General features: G+C 42.8%; 1 protein-coding gene across 1 annotated transcript in view; it reads right to left on the bottom strand.

The window, feature by feature from the left end:
* Positions 1-17,838, bottom strand: part of SPPL3 (signal peptide peptidase like 3) — a 114,234-nt gene that overhangs the window by 18,905 nt on the left and 77,491 nt on the right. Inside the window, exons 2-6 of the mRNA XM_087943078.1 lie at positions 14,989-15,066; positions 7,639-7,727; positions 5,613-5,732; positions 4,285-4,363; positions 893-1,005 (exon numbers count right to left, since the gene is read on the bottom strand). Of these exons, the coding sequence (XP_087799204.1) occupies positions 893-1,005; positions 4,285-4,363; positions 5,613-5,732; positions 7,639-7,727; positions 14,989-15,066 (479 nt within the window). The remainder of the gene's footprint in view (positions 1-892; positions 1,006-4,284; positions 4,364-5,612; positions 5,733-7,638; positions 7,728-14,988; positions 15,067-17,838) is intronic.

Raw genomic sequence — 17,838 nt, 5'->3', positions numbered from 1 at the left:
GACTCAGTATGGGTGATTCTGATAACTGAAAATCAATCACCAGGATACCAACCACTTGTACCCAAGTTCAAGTTAGAACTAACTAAAAATCCAAAACCTGTTTGGAACACAAAGTCACCAAATGCTTTCTAAAAGTCGAGCCATGGCTGTTCCTGCATTGGAAATGTAAGGACGCTTCCCCTTTCTATTCTAAAAATGAAGAGTGAAGCCCATGTACTGCAAACACAGCGACTTTGGCCTGCCTAAGCTAGAAGGGCACTTTCTGCACTCTGAACGGAGACTTTGCTGCCCCTCTGCCTCTAGTAATCCAGGGGCTGTTTCTCTGGTCAATATTAGAAGTGTTTCAGATTAAAAGTATCCTTTCTTAGAAAAGTCTGCAAGTATTCTGAGTTCAGAATACACGTCTCAGACTCAAAGCAGGCCTGTCTTTGAAATACTTTCAGAATGAGACAAGCCACCCGGTTCCTTCTTGAAAGAGCTGAATTGGGGCATTTCAAGTTTGAAATAGGTTGGATTCAAAGCACCTGCATCTCTCTAGATCAGCGTTTCTCAACCTCTGCAACTTGAAGGTATGTGGATTTCAACACCTGCCCAGAATTCCTCAGACAAGCAAGTCTGGGGAATGCTGGGAATTGAAGTCCACACATCTTAAAGTTGCTGAAGTTGAGAAATGCTGATCCAGGTGGCCCATTGAACCTAATGTAGAACAAGCAAACAAAACAGGTGAAGGCAAGTCTGTGCAAGGATTCTGAAGTTCTTTGAACCCAAGGGATTGACTCCAATCCAGGAATGAATGCCCTATAAAATACTCCATTCCACGAGAAAGGTGGGGCCTTTGGGGGAAAATTCAGGAAGGTCTTCGTCCCTTCTCATTTGCATCTTCTTCACTTACCGTCCATGAGAAGCCAGTGCCCAGTTAAGACCCAGATAAGGACGAGCATCACAGAGAGCGAGAAAGAGAGCAGCTCTGCAGCAGTGAAACGCCCACAGCATCCAAAGGAGATCCTGGAAAATACGTGCACAAGTTTAAGATCCTCTCAACAAAAGGAGAGAAAACATCTCCAACTCTCTTTCTATGGACTCCAACAAGCGCACTAGAGCATAAGAAAAGGGCCTCTCAGAAAGACCGGTCCTCCAAAAAGCACTAAAGGGAACCACAAAAGCTTATTTTGGATCAGCCATTAGATTTCTGCCTTTCAGGAGGTGTCACAAATATGAACATATAATGGTGCCATACCTGCATTCTAAAGCAAAGTACAATTAAAAAAACCAATTACTAAACTAATTTGGAAACGTTCTTTTCTACTACAATTCTCTTGAATTATTTGTTTTCAACCAGATATAAACTAAACAATACAAAATTAATCGCAAAATTGATGTTGTACCCACTGAGCTAGATGTTAGTAACAAAATATATTTGCCATAAAATATCTATGAGAATATAAGTTACAAAGTGAGTAACATAATTAATCACAAAGTTCAAGTGAGTAACTACGAATCTAAAATCTATGTATTACTATAATAAAATAGGAATAAAGTAACTAACAGCTATAAATAAACATAAATTCTAAACTCTGAAAACCTCTGTAGTTTATTGAAAATCATGTGACTTACTTAGATATGTAACCAAATTTAAAAATTAATTATGCATTACGTTAAAAAGCATAAAATGACAGATATACATTGTTGTCTGCTAAGATCAAGATAAAAACAGACTATTTTAGCCGAATTAATATTAACTGGATATCAATTCCAGCAGTATTGCACATAGTGCACAATTGGCTACGTTATAAGCCAGAGGTGGGGGAACCGTGGCTTCTTTATGACTTGTGGACTTCAACTCCCAGAATTCCTTAGCCAGCATGGGAATTGAAGTCCACAAGTCATTCTGGGAATTCTGGGAGTTGGTCCACAAGTCATAAAAGGACCAAAGTTCCCCACCCTTGTATGTAAGCAATGAAAGAATTATTGTGCAAAAATACCAATACAGAACTGACTTGCACAGCCTGGTAACTTTAGGAGCCCTGATGGTGCAACGGTTAGAATACAGCATTGCAGACTGACTCTGTCCATAGCCAGGAGTTCAATGCAAATGGCTCACGGTTGACTCAGCTTTCCATCCCTCTGAAGTTGGTACAATGAGGACCCAGATTGTTGGGGGTCAAAGGCTGACTCTGTAAACAGCCTAGAGAGGGCTGGAAAGCGGACTTCCCCAACCTTTTCAGCTTTATGGATTGGTGGGGGAGGAGGGAAGGGGATGGTTCTGTATACGTGGTGGGCAAGCACACACACGCAACTCCATTTGCATGAGTGGCAGGCACACACACCCGTTTGTGCAAATGGAGTGTGCACGTGAGTGAGGATGCACGCACACTTGCCCACAACTTCCATGGCCTGGTTCTGAAAGACTCAGGTGGGCCGTGAGCTGTGGGTTGGGGACCCCTGCTGTAAAGCACTATGAAACGGTATAGTAAGTCTAAGTGCTATTGTTATTGCTAACTTAACAAGTCCTGAGTGAATAAGGGTTGCGTCTATTAGCTGTGCAGATGAGGAAGCCTGCTCAATGGCTCCTAGTGGCCATTTCTACGAAAGGGGGCTGGCTCCATGTGCTCCCAACATAAAGGGAAATTTCAAAGATGCCATCCCGGACCCTTTTTCTCTTGGAGAATATTTGCAGCTTTATTAAGTAGGGCCAGAGAATATATCATGCATCTCCCACTTCAGGATGGTATCTCATTTTCATTATCTTTATAAATAATCCAAAGCAGCGAACAGATCTAAATTCTATCCAAATAACAGATAATCAGATAACAGATAAGAGATAATCAGAGTTGGAAGGGACCTTGTAGGTCATCCAGTCCAACCCCCCACCCAAATAGGAGACCCTACACCATTTCTGACAAATGGCAGTCCAATCTCTTCTTGAAAGTCTCAACTGATGGCGCTCCCACAACTTCTGAAGGCAACTTCCATGGGTTGATTGTTCTCACTGTCAGAAAGTTTCTCCTTATTTCCAGGTTGAATCTCTCCTTGATCAGTTTCCATCCTTTATTCCTTGTCTGGCCTTCAGATGCTTTGGAAAATAGCTTGACCCCCTTCCTCCTCTCTGTGGCAGCCCCTCCAATATTGGAAGACTGCTACCATGTCTCCCCTGGTCCTTCTCTTCCCTAGACTAGATTTCAGAGTCCAGACTTCAGAGGAGAGCATGGATCCAATCGATCTCGTATTCTGGGGGATTTTTTTCCATGTCCCTGCCCAAATTGAAAAGCCATAGCTAAATGATGGTCAAGAACTGTAGCCGTTATTCTCTCCCTAAAGGCATATGGCCACCCACAGAAGATGCTCCACCACAAGGAGAGGGTCTGTTTGGGAAAGGGAGGTGGGGTGGACAGAAGATGGGCTTTGGGGTTGTGGCCCCACGATTAAGTATGCCCCCCAGGCATGTTCATCTCTTTACCCTGGACTCCAGAAAGCTCCTTCTCCTTTAAGTAGGCCTTTGATGTCTGGCCATGTTTTATTTGAGTAGTTAACCATTTTTTACTTATGCTGTCACATTGTAAAATTGTTATATAAAGACATTTTTACACAACAATGTTGTGGATTGGACCAGCATATGATTAACAGATAGACAGACAGACAGTATTGTTACAATACTGTTTCAGTATTGATAAAGGAGAATATTTGTAGCTCAGGGTTGAAATGAAGGGTCCTTGGTGCCTCTGAGTTTTCTTGCAGGCGTTTCATTACCCAAACTAAGTAATATCTTCAGTGATAGCAAAGTATGAGGTTTGTTCTCAATTTATATTCTAGTGGCTTGTCTTATCAGTGTGGGTGGAAGTGATCTTGGAGGTTCTTTGGTTAGACGGTTCACTGTTACTGTTATCTGGCAGTTTCTTGACTGGAGGATTGTGTACTTGATTGTTAACATTAGTGTCAATCTATGCTCCTCTGGATACTGATTGCTGGTGAGGAGGTGTTTGGTCTCTTTTGTCTAGGATCAAGGAGACGCGACCTAATGTGGGTAATGAAACATCTGCAAGAAAACAACCCAGCTCAGAGAGCACCAAGGACCCCTTGTGTTTCCGTATTATCTGGGCACCAGCACTGCTCCACGTTGCCAGGGAAAAGGAACTTTGGGTTTTCTTGTCTGACGCCAGAAAAGATTGCACATGGTACCTTCTCTGCACGCATGAAGAGCCTTGCAGAACTCACTGCTAAGCTATTTCACCACCAGTCCAACAGGATCTCTTAATGACACAGAAAATGAGCAAACTTCCTTCTTACTTGTTTTGAGGTGAACAAGGTCGTGTTAAATACTGGCACATTGGGAGCAGGAGGAAAGCAAAGGCTATTGTTGCAAGGACTGCGGAGAAATAGAAAAAGGGGGGAAATGTCACTATTGCAAACAAAAAAACAAAAAATCCAAGAAAAGCAGACATCCACCATTAACTCAGACGATTTTGTTTTCAAGATTCTTGTTCTTGAAGAACATATCAGTACCCTCGTTGCTTGCTATCCAATACTTTAGACCCATGAAACAAATACTTTCTGAAATGGAGATATGTCTATGACATTTGGCAGAAGACAAAAAACTGGGCGCAGTATACCAGAGGCTGCCTTTTTTGTGACTGAGCCCAAGTTTCAGCCCGCAGACTCGGGGTGACGAAGATACAACTGGGAAAGTTTAGCAACATCAGCAGCACATCTGGACTCTCATCTTCCGAGTTCTTCTCCGCAGCCCCACTGAAAGAAATCGGCACCTGAGGCTCTTGCGGAGTTTCTAACCACTTAAATATCATTTTGGAAAAAGAGCTTCCCAGCGGATTATGTTGTACTGTTATTTATTTCATTTTAACTGTTTTATTCTACAGGTTTATGGCCACCCTTCAATTTTATGGTGGTTTACCAAAAAAAAATATTACTAGCATAAAAGGGTAAAACAGAACCAATGCAATGTATAAAAAGCAGCATAAAAACAAGAGAAGCATAAGAAACGTAAAATGATTTTAAACCTAGCAGAAATAGGTGAGATCAGGCATTTGGTGTGTTGGGGGGTAGGGGGGAATGACTGCTGTGTTACGTATTTCCAAATTAAGGGTTGACAATTTGGTTGTGCCCAAATAGTTTATGCTACAACTCCCAGCATGCAACTCACTTCTGGTCATGCTGACTAGGGTTGACAAAGCAAATACCTTTTATTCGGCCCTCTTGGATACACACACAAGGCCTTTTGGCAAATATTAGACCAGATTTTTCAAACTGTTCCTTGGAACCCCAAGATTTTAAGGGTGAAAAAAAGCATGATTTTGCCAACAAGCCTGGGCACCCAGAATCCATCAACTGGTTGGTTTGACTATTGTCACCAGAGGTGGGTGGAGGTTTATTGGGATTTTATTTCTTTAAGATGTCTGAAGTCATCGTGAGTGATTTGGGAAGCCATATAAATGCTCTTAATTAAAAAATAAAATAAAATAAAATAAAATAAAATAAAATAAAATAAGTTTCTCAAATGCAGCCAATTTCTGTCACTAGCACTGTATTTCTTGATGAGGACTTCCAGTTTACAATCGTGAAACAACTGGGAGACCCCTCCTTGAGACCACCAGCCTCACCTGCTGTGCATATTGTAAAAACCACCTGAACCGAGTCAAAGAAGAAGAACATAACCAGGAGAGACACGGATGCTCCAATGGGCAGGAAAAGCGCCTGTGTCGAATCAATGGTCTGGATACCTGCAGGGCAGGAGGAAAAGTAACAATTATTTGGCATCACACAACAGCCCCAGCTACAAGGGCATCAGCCTAGATCCTCTTGGGTGCCACACAAAGAAATAAAGCTAAAGTGACAGGCTAGATACACATAGTTTTAAATTGCAAATAGGAAATGTTCAGAAGAGGGAAAAAACAAGAAGTATAATATAGATAGTCCTTGAGTTATGGCCACAATCAGGACCAGAATTTCAGTCACTAAGCAATGTGATCGTTAATTGACTCCTCTTATGACGACCTGATTTTATGACCATTCTTGTAAACTTCATTTACGGTGATCATTTGCACTATGAAGTTTAACACTGGGATCATTAAGTAAATCTGGTTTGGCTAATTGGCTTTTTAATCCAGCCTGAGAAGATTTTGTTCACTTTGAAATAAATTCAGAATCAATTAAAATACTTTGTCCTCAAGAATAATGTACATTTGGAAAGCTGAAACTGAATGACCGTTCTGAAGGGTAGGATTTAAAGTGGTTGTCACAATTCAGTCTCTTCTCCTCCATTCAATTATTTGAAGTCCATTATTATTTTTATTCTAATGTGTTAATTGTTAATCTTGTAGTTTCAATGCTTTTATATAAAATTCTAATAATTAAAAAACTAAAAGCTCATAGCTTATTAGGATACAGTTCAATACTTTGCACTAACCTACTTATATACCACCAACATCTCTTAAACTAAAAATATTAAAAATGGAATGAATCCCACTATATTTTACATGCCTTTCTTCAAAGTAAAGATGCTGTCAACTCGTACATTCTTATGCCTGTTCCCGAGCTGACATAAGAAGGAGGGGGCAGATGTATTGTATTGTACTACTTGTAACTTCCAAGATCAGGTTAATTTTCTTAAAAGTGTTTCATCTATATTTTATAGACAACAGCATTGCTACTTCAAAATGAAATAACCATTATTAACATATATTAGAATTGTATAATTTTAGATTGATTGTATTAGTGTAGGGCAAATATAATTATTGCAAGGAAAGATAGTGAAAGATTTATAAAATATTGATATTGTTCTACATTTCTAGTTCATGCAAGGTAATCTGAGTAGGCTACATTTCATTTTAATTCCTCAAACATGCTCCTGAAATGTGTCATGTATTATAGGTGGCCCCAAACATGGAATAATTTTAAGATTTACTGTCTAGACCACTAACACAAGAAGCAGATGACAGAACTGAACAAACAAGTTACTCTCCCAACAGGACTAAGAGATAAGCTTTCACTGATCTCACAATCCCAAATGGCTTAACTCAGAGTCCGGATCCTCCTAAAAACATCTCATCAGGAGGTTCTCGGACTCACTGGCACTGGGGCTGCTTCTGCAGATGCCGAACCTTACACAACCTGTGATTAGCTATCAACTAAGTTTACTTCTGACTTTTATTTGGAGTTTGTCATTGTTGCCTTCCTTTTATTAATTTCCCCCTTTCCACAAATAAGCTCATTTTTGTATCTTGCATATTCCAGCACTATTTAAAAAAGAAACATTTAACTAAGCTAGTCCTTGTTTTATGACATTGCAGGGTCTGTTTTTTTCACTTTGGGCAAACAATTCCAGAGAACTTTTTTCTTTTTAATATACTTTTTGTAGAGCTCGGTAAAATTGAAGGCTCCTTTGGAAGACAATACCTTGGGGGTGGAGCCTAACCTTAATTCCTATCGGGAAAGCCCTACCCCTTTCCATTAACAGACTATTTTTAAACATCCCAGTTTTGCAGAAAGGGCCTCAGTCCCATTTCTTCCAGCAGGGCTACACTGAAAGCTGGATTGGCCAGCTGTGGGAAGCATCCAGTGCTAGTCACAGTCTACCCCCAAAAGTAGCACTGTCATGAAAGCTGGCCTTTGAAGGAAGCCTCTTACTGTTATTGGTGCTACCGCCATTGAAGGGTCCAGCCGAGTTGCTGCTGTCCTTTTCCTTGTCTTGGTTCTCAAAGTCCATGTTCAGGGACCTGCAGAAAATAAGCACAGGCAAAATATCTGCTTTACATTTGGAAGGGCCAGAACTTTGCTGTCTTTAAATGGAATATCAGTGCAATCAAAACATGCTTTTTATAATTTGTACCCAATTTTTGGTAGAATTTTCTAAGCATCTTACACAAATAGTAGATGTATTAACAAAAATCAGTTATGCAGAAAATTATGAAATTTTAGCAATGTAAATGCCAGCAATCACAGAATCAAAACTTAGCAACACGATTCATTAAAACAACCTTATTATGCACAAGAGTCAATTTTGCTTTTATTGAAGTTTTGCATTCTTCCAAAGGCATTTTTTCTAGTTTTGCTGTATAGAAAGAGAAGCAAAACAATAAAATATTATTACAATATCAATTATAATAGCTTATAAAATCAATATGAAGCCAATTTCAATTTTCAGATTTAGTTCGGATCAGCTGTACATTCCTAGGGAGATCATTCTGCTGCTGAGCAACATTAATAAAAAATATGCTTCCTCTCAGGGCACTTGCAACACAAGCTCATCTTATCTGTGCTTAAATATTTGGCCCTTATATGCACATAGTTCAATTTTACTACTAAACTGGAGTTTACAATTACGATTTAGTATCAAATCAAATTGGACATCCATTGAATGTGATCTTCTCTAATGACTCACGAAGGGAAAAGACACTGACCAAGTTGTTGCCTTATAAAAGTCTCTGAAGTTGTTCACAGGCTTGACTTTCAAGCAGCTCTCCGAGCCCTATTCTTCTTCAGCCCCGTGCAAAGAATAGTGGTAAGAGTTCCTTTCCCTGGTCAGTATCTGTTCCACTGCAACAGTTTCCAGTACTGTAGGACAGGGGTGTAGGAGATCTATTACAGGGAGACCTTAACTTACAACTATTCATTTAGTGACTTAGAAATGCTACAACAGCACCAAAAGTGACTTACAATTGGTTCACGCACTTATGACCATCACCGCTTCCCATGACAACATGATGAGAATTTGGGCACTTGGCAGTGAGCATGTATTTATGACTGCTGCAGTGTTCTGGGGCCATGTGATCACCATTTGTGACCTTCCCAACCAGCTGGGGACAAGCAAAGTCAATGAGGGAAGCCAGATTAGTTTACTGACTGTGGGGAAATTGCCAGCTAGGCTGGAAGGAGAGAGTCAAGCATGGGCTTAGCTTAGAGTCCTTACGCAGCTGCAAAAGGCTTGCGCTCCCCCAAGATTAGCCACCCAAAATCACCTCAAACTGCAAGATGGGCAACATATAAATCAGTGGTCACCAACCGGTGGGCCGCGGCTCACTGGTGGTCCGTGAGGAAATTTTGGTGGGCCGCAGCATGCTGAAGACCAAATGGCTGGCAGGGAGGTGGAGCAATCCTGCAGTCTTCCCTAGCAAACCCATGTCATGGCTGCTGCCTCCTGCCTCAGCCCATCGAGGAGGCCGAGCAGCAGCGGGAAGAGCGCGGATTTCCTGAGCTGCAGGAAGCGGCTGACAGCGATGCCCTCAGGTGAAGATGTTGCGAGGGGGAGGCTCGACCCCCTCTTCCTCCTCGATACGTGAGGCAGGAGGTAACACCAGTTCTGAGGTTCCTTTCCCGCCATCCCCTCGCAGGCCAGTGTACACCTGGGAGGGATTCCAATGCCGTGATCTCCCATGCATATGAGTCCATCCGCTGCCTGTATCAACCCTGTTGCCACACCTCCCCCACCAGCCATCTGGTCTTCAGCATGTGGCTCATTGGCCTCCAGACATCAGAAAGAGGGAGAAAAGCAGAAAGAAAGAGGGAGAGAGAAAGAGGGAGAAAGGGAGAAAGAGAGGGAGGGAGGGAGAGAGAGATAGAAAGAGAAAGAGGGAGAAAGGGAGAGGGAGAGGGAGGGAAAGAGGGAGAAAGGGAGAAAGAGGGGGAGAGAGAGATGAGAGAGAGAAAGGGAGAAAAGGAGAGGGAGGAAAAGAGAGAGAGGGAGAGAGAGAAAGGGGGAGGGAGGGAGGGAGGGAGGGGAGGGAGGAGGGAGGGAGAGAGAGGAAGAAAGACAGGGAAAGAGAGAGAGAAAGAGAGGGGGAAGAGAGAAAGAGAAAGGGAGAAAGAGAGAGGGGAAGGGAGGGAAAGAGAAAGAGGGAGAAAGGGATAAGAGAGGGGAGGGGGAGAGAGATGAGAGAGAGACGGATAAGGGAGAGTGGGGAGGGAAAGAGAGAGAGAAAGAGGGAGAAAGGGCGAAAAGAGGGGGAAGAGATAGAAAGAGAAAGTGGGAGAAAAGGAGAGGGAGAGGGAGGGAAAGAGGGAGAAAGGGAGAGAGGGGGAGGGGGAAAGATGAGAGAAAGAGGGAGAAAAGGAGAGGGAGGGAAAGAGAGGGAGAGAAAGAGAGAAAGGGTGAGGGAGGGAGGGAGAGAGAGAAAGAGAGGAAGAAAGAGAGAAAGATGGGGGAAAGAGAGAGAGAAAGAGAAAGAGAGGGGAAGAGAGAAAGAGAAAGGGATAAGAGAGGGCAAGGGAGATGAGAGAGAGAAAGAGAAAGAGGGAGAAAGGGAGAGGGGGAGGGAAAGAGAGAGAAAGAGGGAGAAAGGGAGAGAGAGAGGGAGAGGGAGGGAGAGAAAGAGAGAGAAAGAGGGAGAAAGGGAGAGAGGGGACGGAAAGAGAGAGGGAGATGAGAGAGAAAGAAGGATGAGAGATCCTGGTGTTTTGTTTTCTGTGGGAAATGGGTCCAAAGTTGCAGAAACAGGCAGTCAAGCTAAGTGCCTGAAGGACCCCATTCTTTCAGTGGGAGTCCAGGCACTTCAGTGAGCAGTATGCTGGATTTATATCAGTGGTCCCAAAATTATGAGTTTGGTGGTCCCTGTGGTCCAAAAGGATGGCGACCCCTGCTCTAATGTATGCACTGTGAGCAGAACTGCTAAGTTTATAGACAAGGCCTTTCAGCTAAGAATTCGTTGTAATGAACAGACCAGAATATATACTGGTTTTTTTAGGATTTAATATTTTACTCGAACACTTCCTGGGGTCCTCTGTAAGGGAGATGGGCTGTTTCTAAATTTGATAAATAAAATAAAAATAAAATAGATTGGGGTATCATGTAAAAGTGATGTCGCTTTTTAGAGTAAGATGGGCAGCATTTAAATTATATTAAATTAAATATTTGAATGTTGATTCTTTGTATTTAGCACATATTTTACTATTGTATTTGCTTTTACCTATTTTATTTGGGAAACCTAATTTGTATTTAATCTTTATTTTTTATTTTTTTAAACAGATCATAAAACTAATTAATAATAAATTATCTACCTACCTACCCACCTATCTTTCCTATAAGCTTCCTTCTCTTCAGTACAACAAGAATAGCAATTTTAGAACATTTCAATTCTTTCCCCAAAGAATCTAATCTCTGTGAATTTAACAAAAACAATACTGAACAAGAGCAGCAACTGCACAATACTGTGCTATTTTTAGATTTCCCAGGCTTCTGTAATAGTTCTGGAGCTTTTGCTTATTTTTTTTAGAAATTCAAGGAATGTGTCGCTCTTTCCCTGAATTATCTGGCGTGTTTCAGATAAAAGAGCCAGATTGCAATTTTTATTGCAAGTTGGATTAAAATGAGCCATAAGAATAAATTGACAAATGCTTCAACTTTCACCTTTAAATAAGTCACTCTAAAAGCAATTACTTCTTCACAACCTTTATAAATATAAAGCATCTTGGCAACATTTCAACGAGGTCCCACTCGCCATCTTCAGGCTGGTGCTTTCAGCTTTGGGCTTGTGTGAGCAAAGCATGATCGGAGCTGCTGTCTCCCTATATATACTGGTGGGGAGGTTGGCTCTGTTGTCATTTCTTGATCAGTTGATGGAGTTGATGTTTGCAGATTGGCTGGCTTTTTCATGAGAACATGTGTGGCTGAGGTATTGGCTGTGTGTCTACCTGCCTCCTGTGTTGTAATGACCGGACAATGGGCTATGTGATGACCTTCTGAGTTCTATTGTTGTGGCATCCTTGATCTTGTGCTGTAATCTCCTGGGTTGTTGGCTGTGTTGCAACATCCTGAGGTTTTGTGGTGTAACCTCCTGAGTTCTGTGATGTGATATCCTGAGCAGATGGCTGTGATGTGACATTCCGGGTTTTGGTTTGGCTCTGAGTTTGAGGCCTGGATATGTGTTCATGGCATGTGTCCGTTTGCTTGGTATGGGGGTTGGGGTGTGTGGCACCTGGTGATGCAGCCATGATCTGATTTCTGGATGGTGGTTGTCTTTCGTCTATGGGATGGGTTTGGGTGAGGGAGAATGGTGGTGGTGTCATGTGTTGTTTTGGGTCCGGTGTTGGTTTATGTGGCTGGGACTCATTTGTTGATAAGGGCGAGTTTCCAGATGTCTGGTAGGTGGGAGGCATTGTCCTGTTTATTCATGTTTGGGGGTGTTTCTCTATTTTGATGGCTTCCCTGGTTATTCTCTTGTTGAAGAGTTCAGTATTGGAGATTAATTTGGTTCCCTCAAAATTAATTTCATGTCCTGTAGCTTTAAGGTGCTGGAAAAGGGAGGAAGTATCCAGGCCTCAAACTCGGAGCCAAATCAAAACCCAGAATGTCACATCACAGCCATCCGCTCAGGATATCACATCACAGAACTCAGGAGGTTACACCATAAAACCTCAGGATGTTGCAACACAGCCAACGATCCAGGAGATTACAGCACAAGACCCAGGATGTCAAAACAATAGAACTCAGAAGGTCATCAAACAGCCCATTACCCAGGTCGTTACAACACACGAGGCAGATAGACACAAAGCCAATACCTCAGACACACATGTTCTCACAAAAAAGCCAGCCAATCTGCAAATTTCAACTCCATCAACCGATCAAGAAATGATAACACAGCCAACCTCCCCACAAGTATATATAGGGAGACAGCAGCTCCAATCACGCTTTGCTCGCACAAGCACGAAGCTGAAAGCACCAGCCTGAAGATGGCGAGTGGGACCTCGTCGAAACGTTGCCAAGATGCTCTCAATCTTACATGGGAAAAGAGCCGAACACGCCAAGACCTGCATACCTGTACCTGTGAAAATCTACAAAAATACATACATACATACATACATACATACATACATACATACATACATACATACATACGGCATTCAGCTTTGTTCGGGTATTTTCCCACGTCATTATAGTTGTGCTTTTAAAGTTATAGCAACGTTTCGGCAGAATCTCATCTGCCATCATCAGGCTTCTGTATTGTGTTCGTCTGTGAGTCAGGCTTTCACAGCCGTTTCTGTTTTAAATTTGGGGCTAGCCTACTGCTGTGTTAGAATGATTTTTTCTTCACCCTGATTGGTTGGGAGTCTTGGTCTGTGTTTATTGGTCTTGGAGTTTGCTGTGTTCTGCTTGATTGGTGTTTCTAATATCTTCTGTCTGTTTTGTAGCTTTTTTGTCTCGATTGGCTGGCAACATTGTGTTTCCTGTATCGGAAGCTTTTAGTGCAGCTTGGCTTCGAGTAAAAGGACGGCTATCATTTATAGGAAGCTAGGTTTCATCTGGGTGCCTGGTTGGGGTGTGTTTGAGCTGGAGGTATCGGGGAGTCTGTTTGTGCCCAGGTGTTTGCTTAGCTTGTGGCATGGAGATTTTTTTGTTTGAGACTGCAGGCTTCCAGATAATTGACAGTCTGGTGGAATCATCTCTTCTATTCATGCTTTCACATCTTTTTTCAATCTCTATGGCTTCTCTGATAATTCTGTAGCTGGGGTTTTCTATAGTGGCTAGGGTTTTGGTGCCATTGAAGTTGATGCTATGACCTGTGGCTTTCATATGTTGGACTAGTGAGGAAGTGTGTTCCAGCTTATTTACTGCATTTTTGTGTTCATCTAGGCGGGTACTTATTCTTCTATTGGTCTGTCCAATGTATGTGACAGGGCATGATGCACAGGGGACTTCATATATGCCTTGGTTTTCCAGGTCCATTTTATCTTTGGGGTTTCTTAGGATGGCTGCTATTTTTCTGTCTGTTTTGAAGGCAGTCTTGATGTGATGCCTGTGTAGTATCTTACTGATTTTGTCTGTAGTACCTCTTATGTAGGGCAGGACAGCTGTTCCATAGGTCTGTTCATCTTCTAGGTCTCCATCATGTCTCAGTGTGTTTTTGTGGATCAAGCCAGTGATTTTGCTTTTGTGGAAGCCGTTGTCTGTCAGTATTTTAGTCAGGGTGCATAGTTCAGTCTTTATGTGTGTCTTGTCTGCCAGGCGTTTGGTTCTGGCAATTAGTGTTTTGGCCACAGAGTTTATCTGTGCTGGGTGGTGGTGGGATTGGGCATTGAGGTAGCGGTTGGTGTGTGTTTTCTTCTGGTATATGGTGTGTCCTAGTGTGCCATCTGTTTTTTTGTAGATTAGTACATCTAGGAATGGTAGTTGTTTATTTGTTTCCGTTTCCATGGTGAATTTGATTTTGGGGTGTGTGCTGTTTAGGTGTGTTAGGAAATTGTTTAGGTTTTCTTTTCCATGGGGCCAAATAACAAATGTGTCATCGATATATCTTAGCCATAGTTTGGGTTTGTGGGTGGCATTGGCTAGGGCTCTGGATTCGAATTCTTCCATGAATAAGTTTGCAATGATGGGTGACAGTGGTGATCCCATACAGGCTCCTTCAATTTGCTTGTATCTTTGTCCTTTGTATATGAAATATGTGTTGGTTAAGCAGTGTTCTGTTAGTTCCATGAGGTGTTTGGGTGGTTGGTATTTATTTTTGATGATTTCGAGAGTTTCTTTTATCGGGACTTGAGTGAATAGTGAAACCACGTCAAAACTTACAAGCAGATCTTCTTGTTCCACGTGTAGATCTTTGATAATTTCCAAGAGGTGGTATGAGTTTTGTACATGTGAAGCTGCTGCTTCAGCATGGGGCTGTAGCTGCTTTGGCTAGGTTTTGTAGTGGTGCTCCTCTGGAGCTGACTATGGGTCTGAGAGGTATGCCTTCTTTGTGTATTTTTGGGAGGCCGTATAGTTTGGGGCATCTGGAAGATTTTTCTCTTGGGATACACACACACACACACACACATATTCCATGAAAGCTTCCAGGAACAATTATATGTTAAGTAACCTGTTCTTCAGTTCTGGCCTGCTTTGCAATTCTACATTTCAGGGAAATAGCATCAATATACAGTACATTCCTACTTGAAAGAATTTCCTCCTGGGCTCTAATATATACATGGTGAGCAGAACTGCTAAGTTTGTAGCCATGCTGGAGAGGAGGAGGAGTAGCAACAGACCAAAGCCAATGACCTTACCTGAAGCTGCCGTAAACAATGAGAAGAATAGAAATTAGGAACGTGGATACTTGACTGGAGTCCACAAGGGAGTAAGCCCTGAAAGGCAAGTGAGACACAGCATATTACAATAATGAACCACTACAATTTAAAATCTGATCATTCCAAAACTGGGCAAAAGTTTTATTGAAAATTCAGAATAAGCCTCAAAGCACCGGTCGCAATATCTAACTTGTCTATTTGCTCAGCTACTCAACATTCACCCGTTTGCCAGACACCATGACTCCAACCCCAGGCATCCCATGAGAACTAAACACACTATTGCTGGAACAGATGGGCTACAAGGATGTCCACGTTCCAGGAAAATTGATGGGGCTGCAAAGGTTACACCTTGAGAAGACCGGAGGAGTGCAAGGGATAGGGGAGTTGTCTCAAATAACTTAAAGGCTGCCATGGAGAAGAAAGTTACGATCTATTTGCTACCTTTCCAGACTCAGAGACAAAGAAGGAAGAGATTCATTAGGTGTTGGGGAAAAATTCTGCCATGGGAACAACTGATCCACAGTTGGACTCCCTCTTTTATTGTCTGTTGAAGAAGAGGCTCGACACTGCAGATGCTGTAATTTGAAATCCTACACCAAATACAAAGCAGAACACAATGCCCTAAATGGCCTTTTTCCAGCTACACCACTTCATGATTCAGAATATAAACTGGGTCATAATACAGAGGACTTATGCAATCGGCTTCAGGTTGGACTTCACATCCCAAGACCCATTTCTGCAGCACCTTCAATCATAAAAGGAAATAGTGCCGAAAAATTTAATTCTTCCTCGTGCCAGGTAATATTTTTATTTGGCTCTGCAATTTAATATCCCCATGGTGATTTACAATAACTCATTAATGCACAATGATCACTAGGAAAACGTATTCACAACAGAACGACAAGAACTGCAAGAACCACACCTTCAGTAGCTGGTCAGCCTACACAGTGGGACAAACTCAAAGGCTTGTCTGTCTACAGAAATACTCCAAGCTGGTGTTTCTCAAACTTGCAATTTTAAGAGGGGCTGGCAGGGGAATTCTGGGAGTTGAAGTCCGCCCCTCTTAAAGTTGACATGGTTGAGAAACACTGCTCCAAGCTGTTTTCAAGCTCTACATGCGATGACTATTGCTAGGCAGATCATAGATTTAAAAGCATTAAAAAGGTAACCAACTGTCAGTAGAAGCACCTTTGCATAGTGTAGAGCAGGTGGGATCAAAATTGCAGGTGGGGAAGGGGGTTTAAAAGCAAAAAGATGCTTTCAATTTACCCCCCAAATTTGATCCTCTTGTAGGCACTTGCATACTTCTGTTTCAATTCTATTAGACAGTAACATGAAATTCAATAGGAATTGGATTGGAAGAGCTCCAATGTTCCTTTGAACCCTATTATTCTATGTTCTAATTATTTAAGAACAGGTAGTCCTTGAGAAATGAGAGTAGCTAGGACCGAAATTTCCAATGCTACACATTACAGTCATAAAGTGTGACATCACATGACCATGCTACCATATTTCTCCAAAAACACAACTTATCCCAAAAACAAGCCGTAGCCCGATTTTCACACCTGTGCCTAATATAACCCCTATCCCAAAAATAAGCCCTAGTTAAGCCCCGCCCACCATCTGGTTGTACAAGGTGGGGTAAAAATCAAGCTAGGGTGGGGTTGTGGGAGGTGGAGCTACCCTACAAACCCTGCACCTATTTATCTTAGGTCCACTGCAGCCAGGCCTCCCACGCTCCGACACCTGTTGCGACGCTGCCTGACTTCTTCTGTGGCTGCTTGTGATCAGACGCCATGTGGTGCATTGCGCCAGCGCTGCTGCTCATGGCATGGTGCTATGTGGTGCACTGTGCCAGTGCCGCGCATAGCTTGTGGCACCAGTGGCGCCACTCGCTGCAGGACACTGCAAGGCACATCACGTAGTTGCTGCCATTCATGCAGGACAGACAGGACGTTGGTACTTACCTGACACACCCATTCTCTTTGAGCTGTGAAGAGCATCCAGTAGTGGGAGGTGCTTCAGTCTCTGCATGTCCAGGCTGGGCTTAATTTGTGGAACACTCCTCCTCCTCCACGGGACTCCTCCCCAGTGTTCCCCAGTTTTGGCGAAGACGAGAGAAATAAACGCCCTCGTCCTCAATGCCCTAACAATTCGTTGGCCGAAACAAGACCCCTCCAGAAGGAAAAAGGGTGGGGCTGGATGCTCTTCGCAGCTCAAAGAGAACAGGCGTGTCAGGTAAGTACCAACGCCCTTTCTCCCATGAGCTGTTCAGAGCATCCAGTAGTAGTAGCTTGGCCTGTCCTACGGGAGGGACTCCGTCTGGCCTGGAAACCCCTCCTGGTCCCTGTGGACCTGTTGCAGAACTCTTCTGCCAAAGGAGGCCTCAGCGGATGCAAGCACATCTATTTTATAATGCCTAATGAATGGCGATGGAGAGGCCCAGGTTGCGGCTCGACAAATTTCAGTTATTGGTGCCTGTGTGGCCCACGCTGCCGATGTTGCGGTGCTCCTTGTTGAATGAGCTGTTATGCCCCTGGGCACCTGCAGGGATTGAGTCTGATACGTTTTCGCTATCGCGGCCTGTAGCCAACGGCCTATTGTAGAAGGTGAGACCTTGCATCCCTGAGTGTTGGGCTGAAACGACACAAATAAGGCTTCCATTTTTCTGAAAGCCACTGTTCGGTTGATATATATTTGCAATGCTCGCCTCACATCAAGCCTATGCCATTGTAGTTCCAACCCTTCGGATGGTCTGGGACAAAAATTAGGAAGTATCAGCTCTTGTGCCCTATGAAAAACCAAGTTAATTTTGGGTATAAATGTAGG

The sequence above is a fragment of the Notechis scutatus genome, chromosome 13 (genome assembly GCF_049901735.1).
Source record: "Notechis scutatus isolate UNSWTSFEM ecotype Mainland chromosome 13, rNotScu1.2, whole genome shotgun sequence".
NCBI lineage: Eukaryota > Metazoa > Chordata > Lepidosauria > Squamata > Elapidae > Notechis > Notechis scutatus.
Note: the sequence above shows the minus strand (reverse complement) of the source record. Positions and strands in the feature narration are given on the sequence as shown.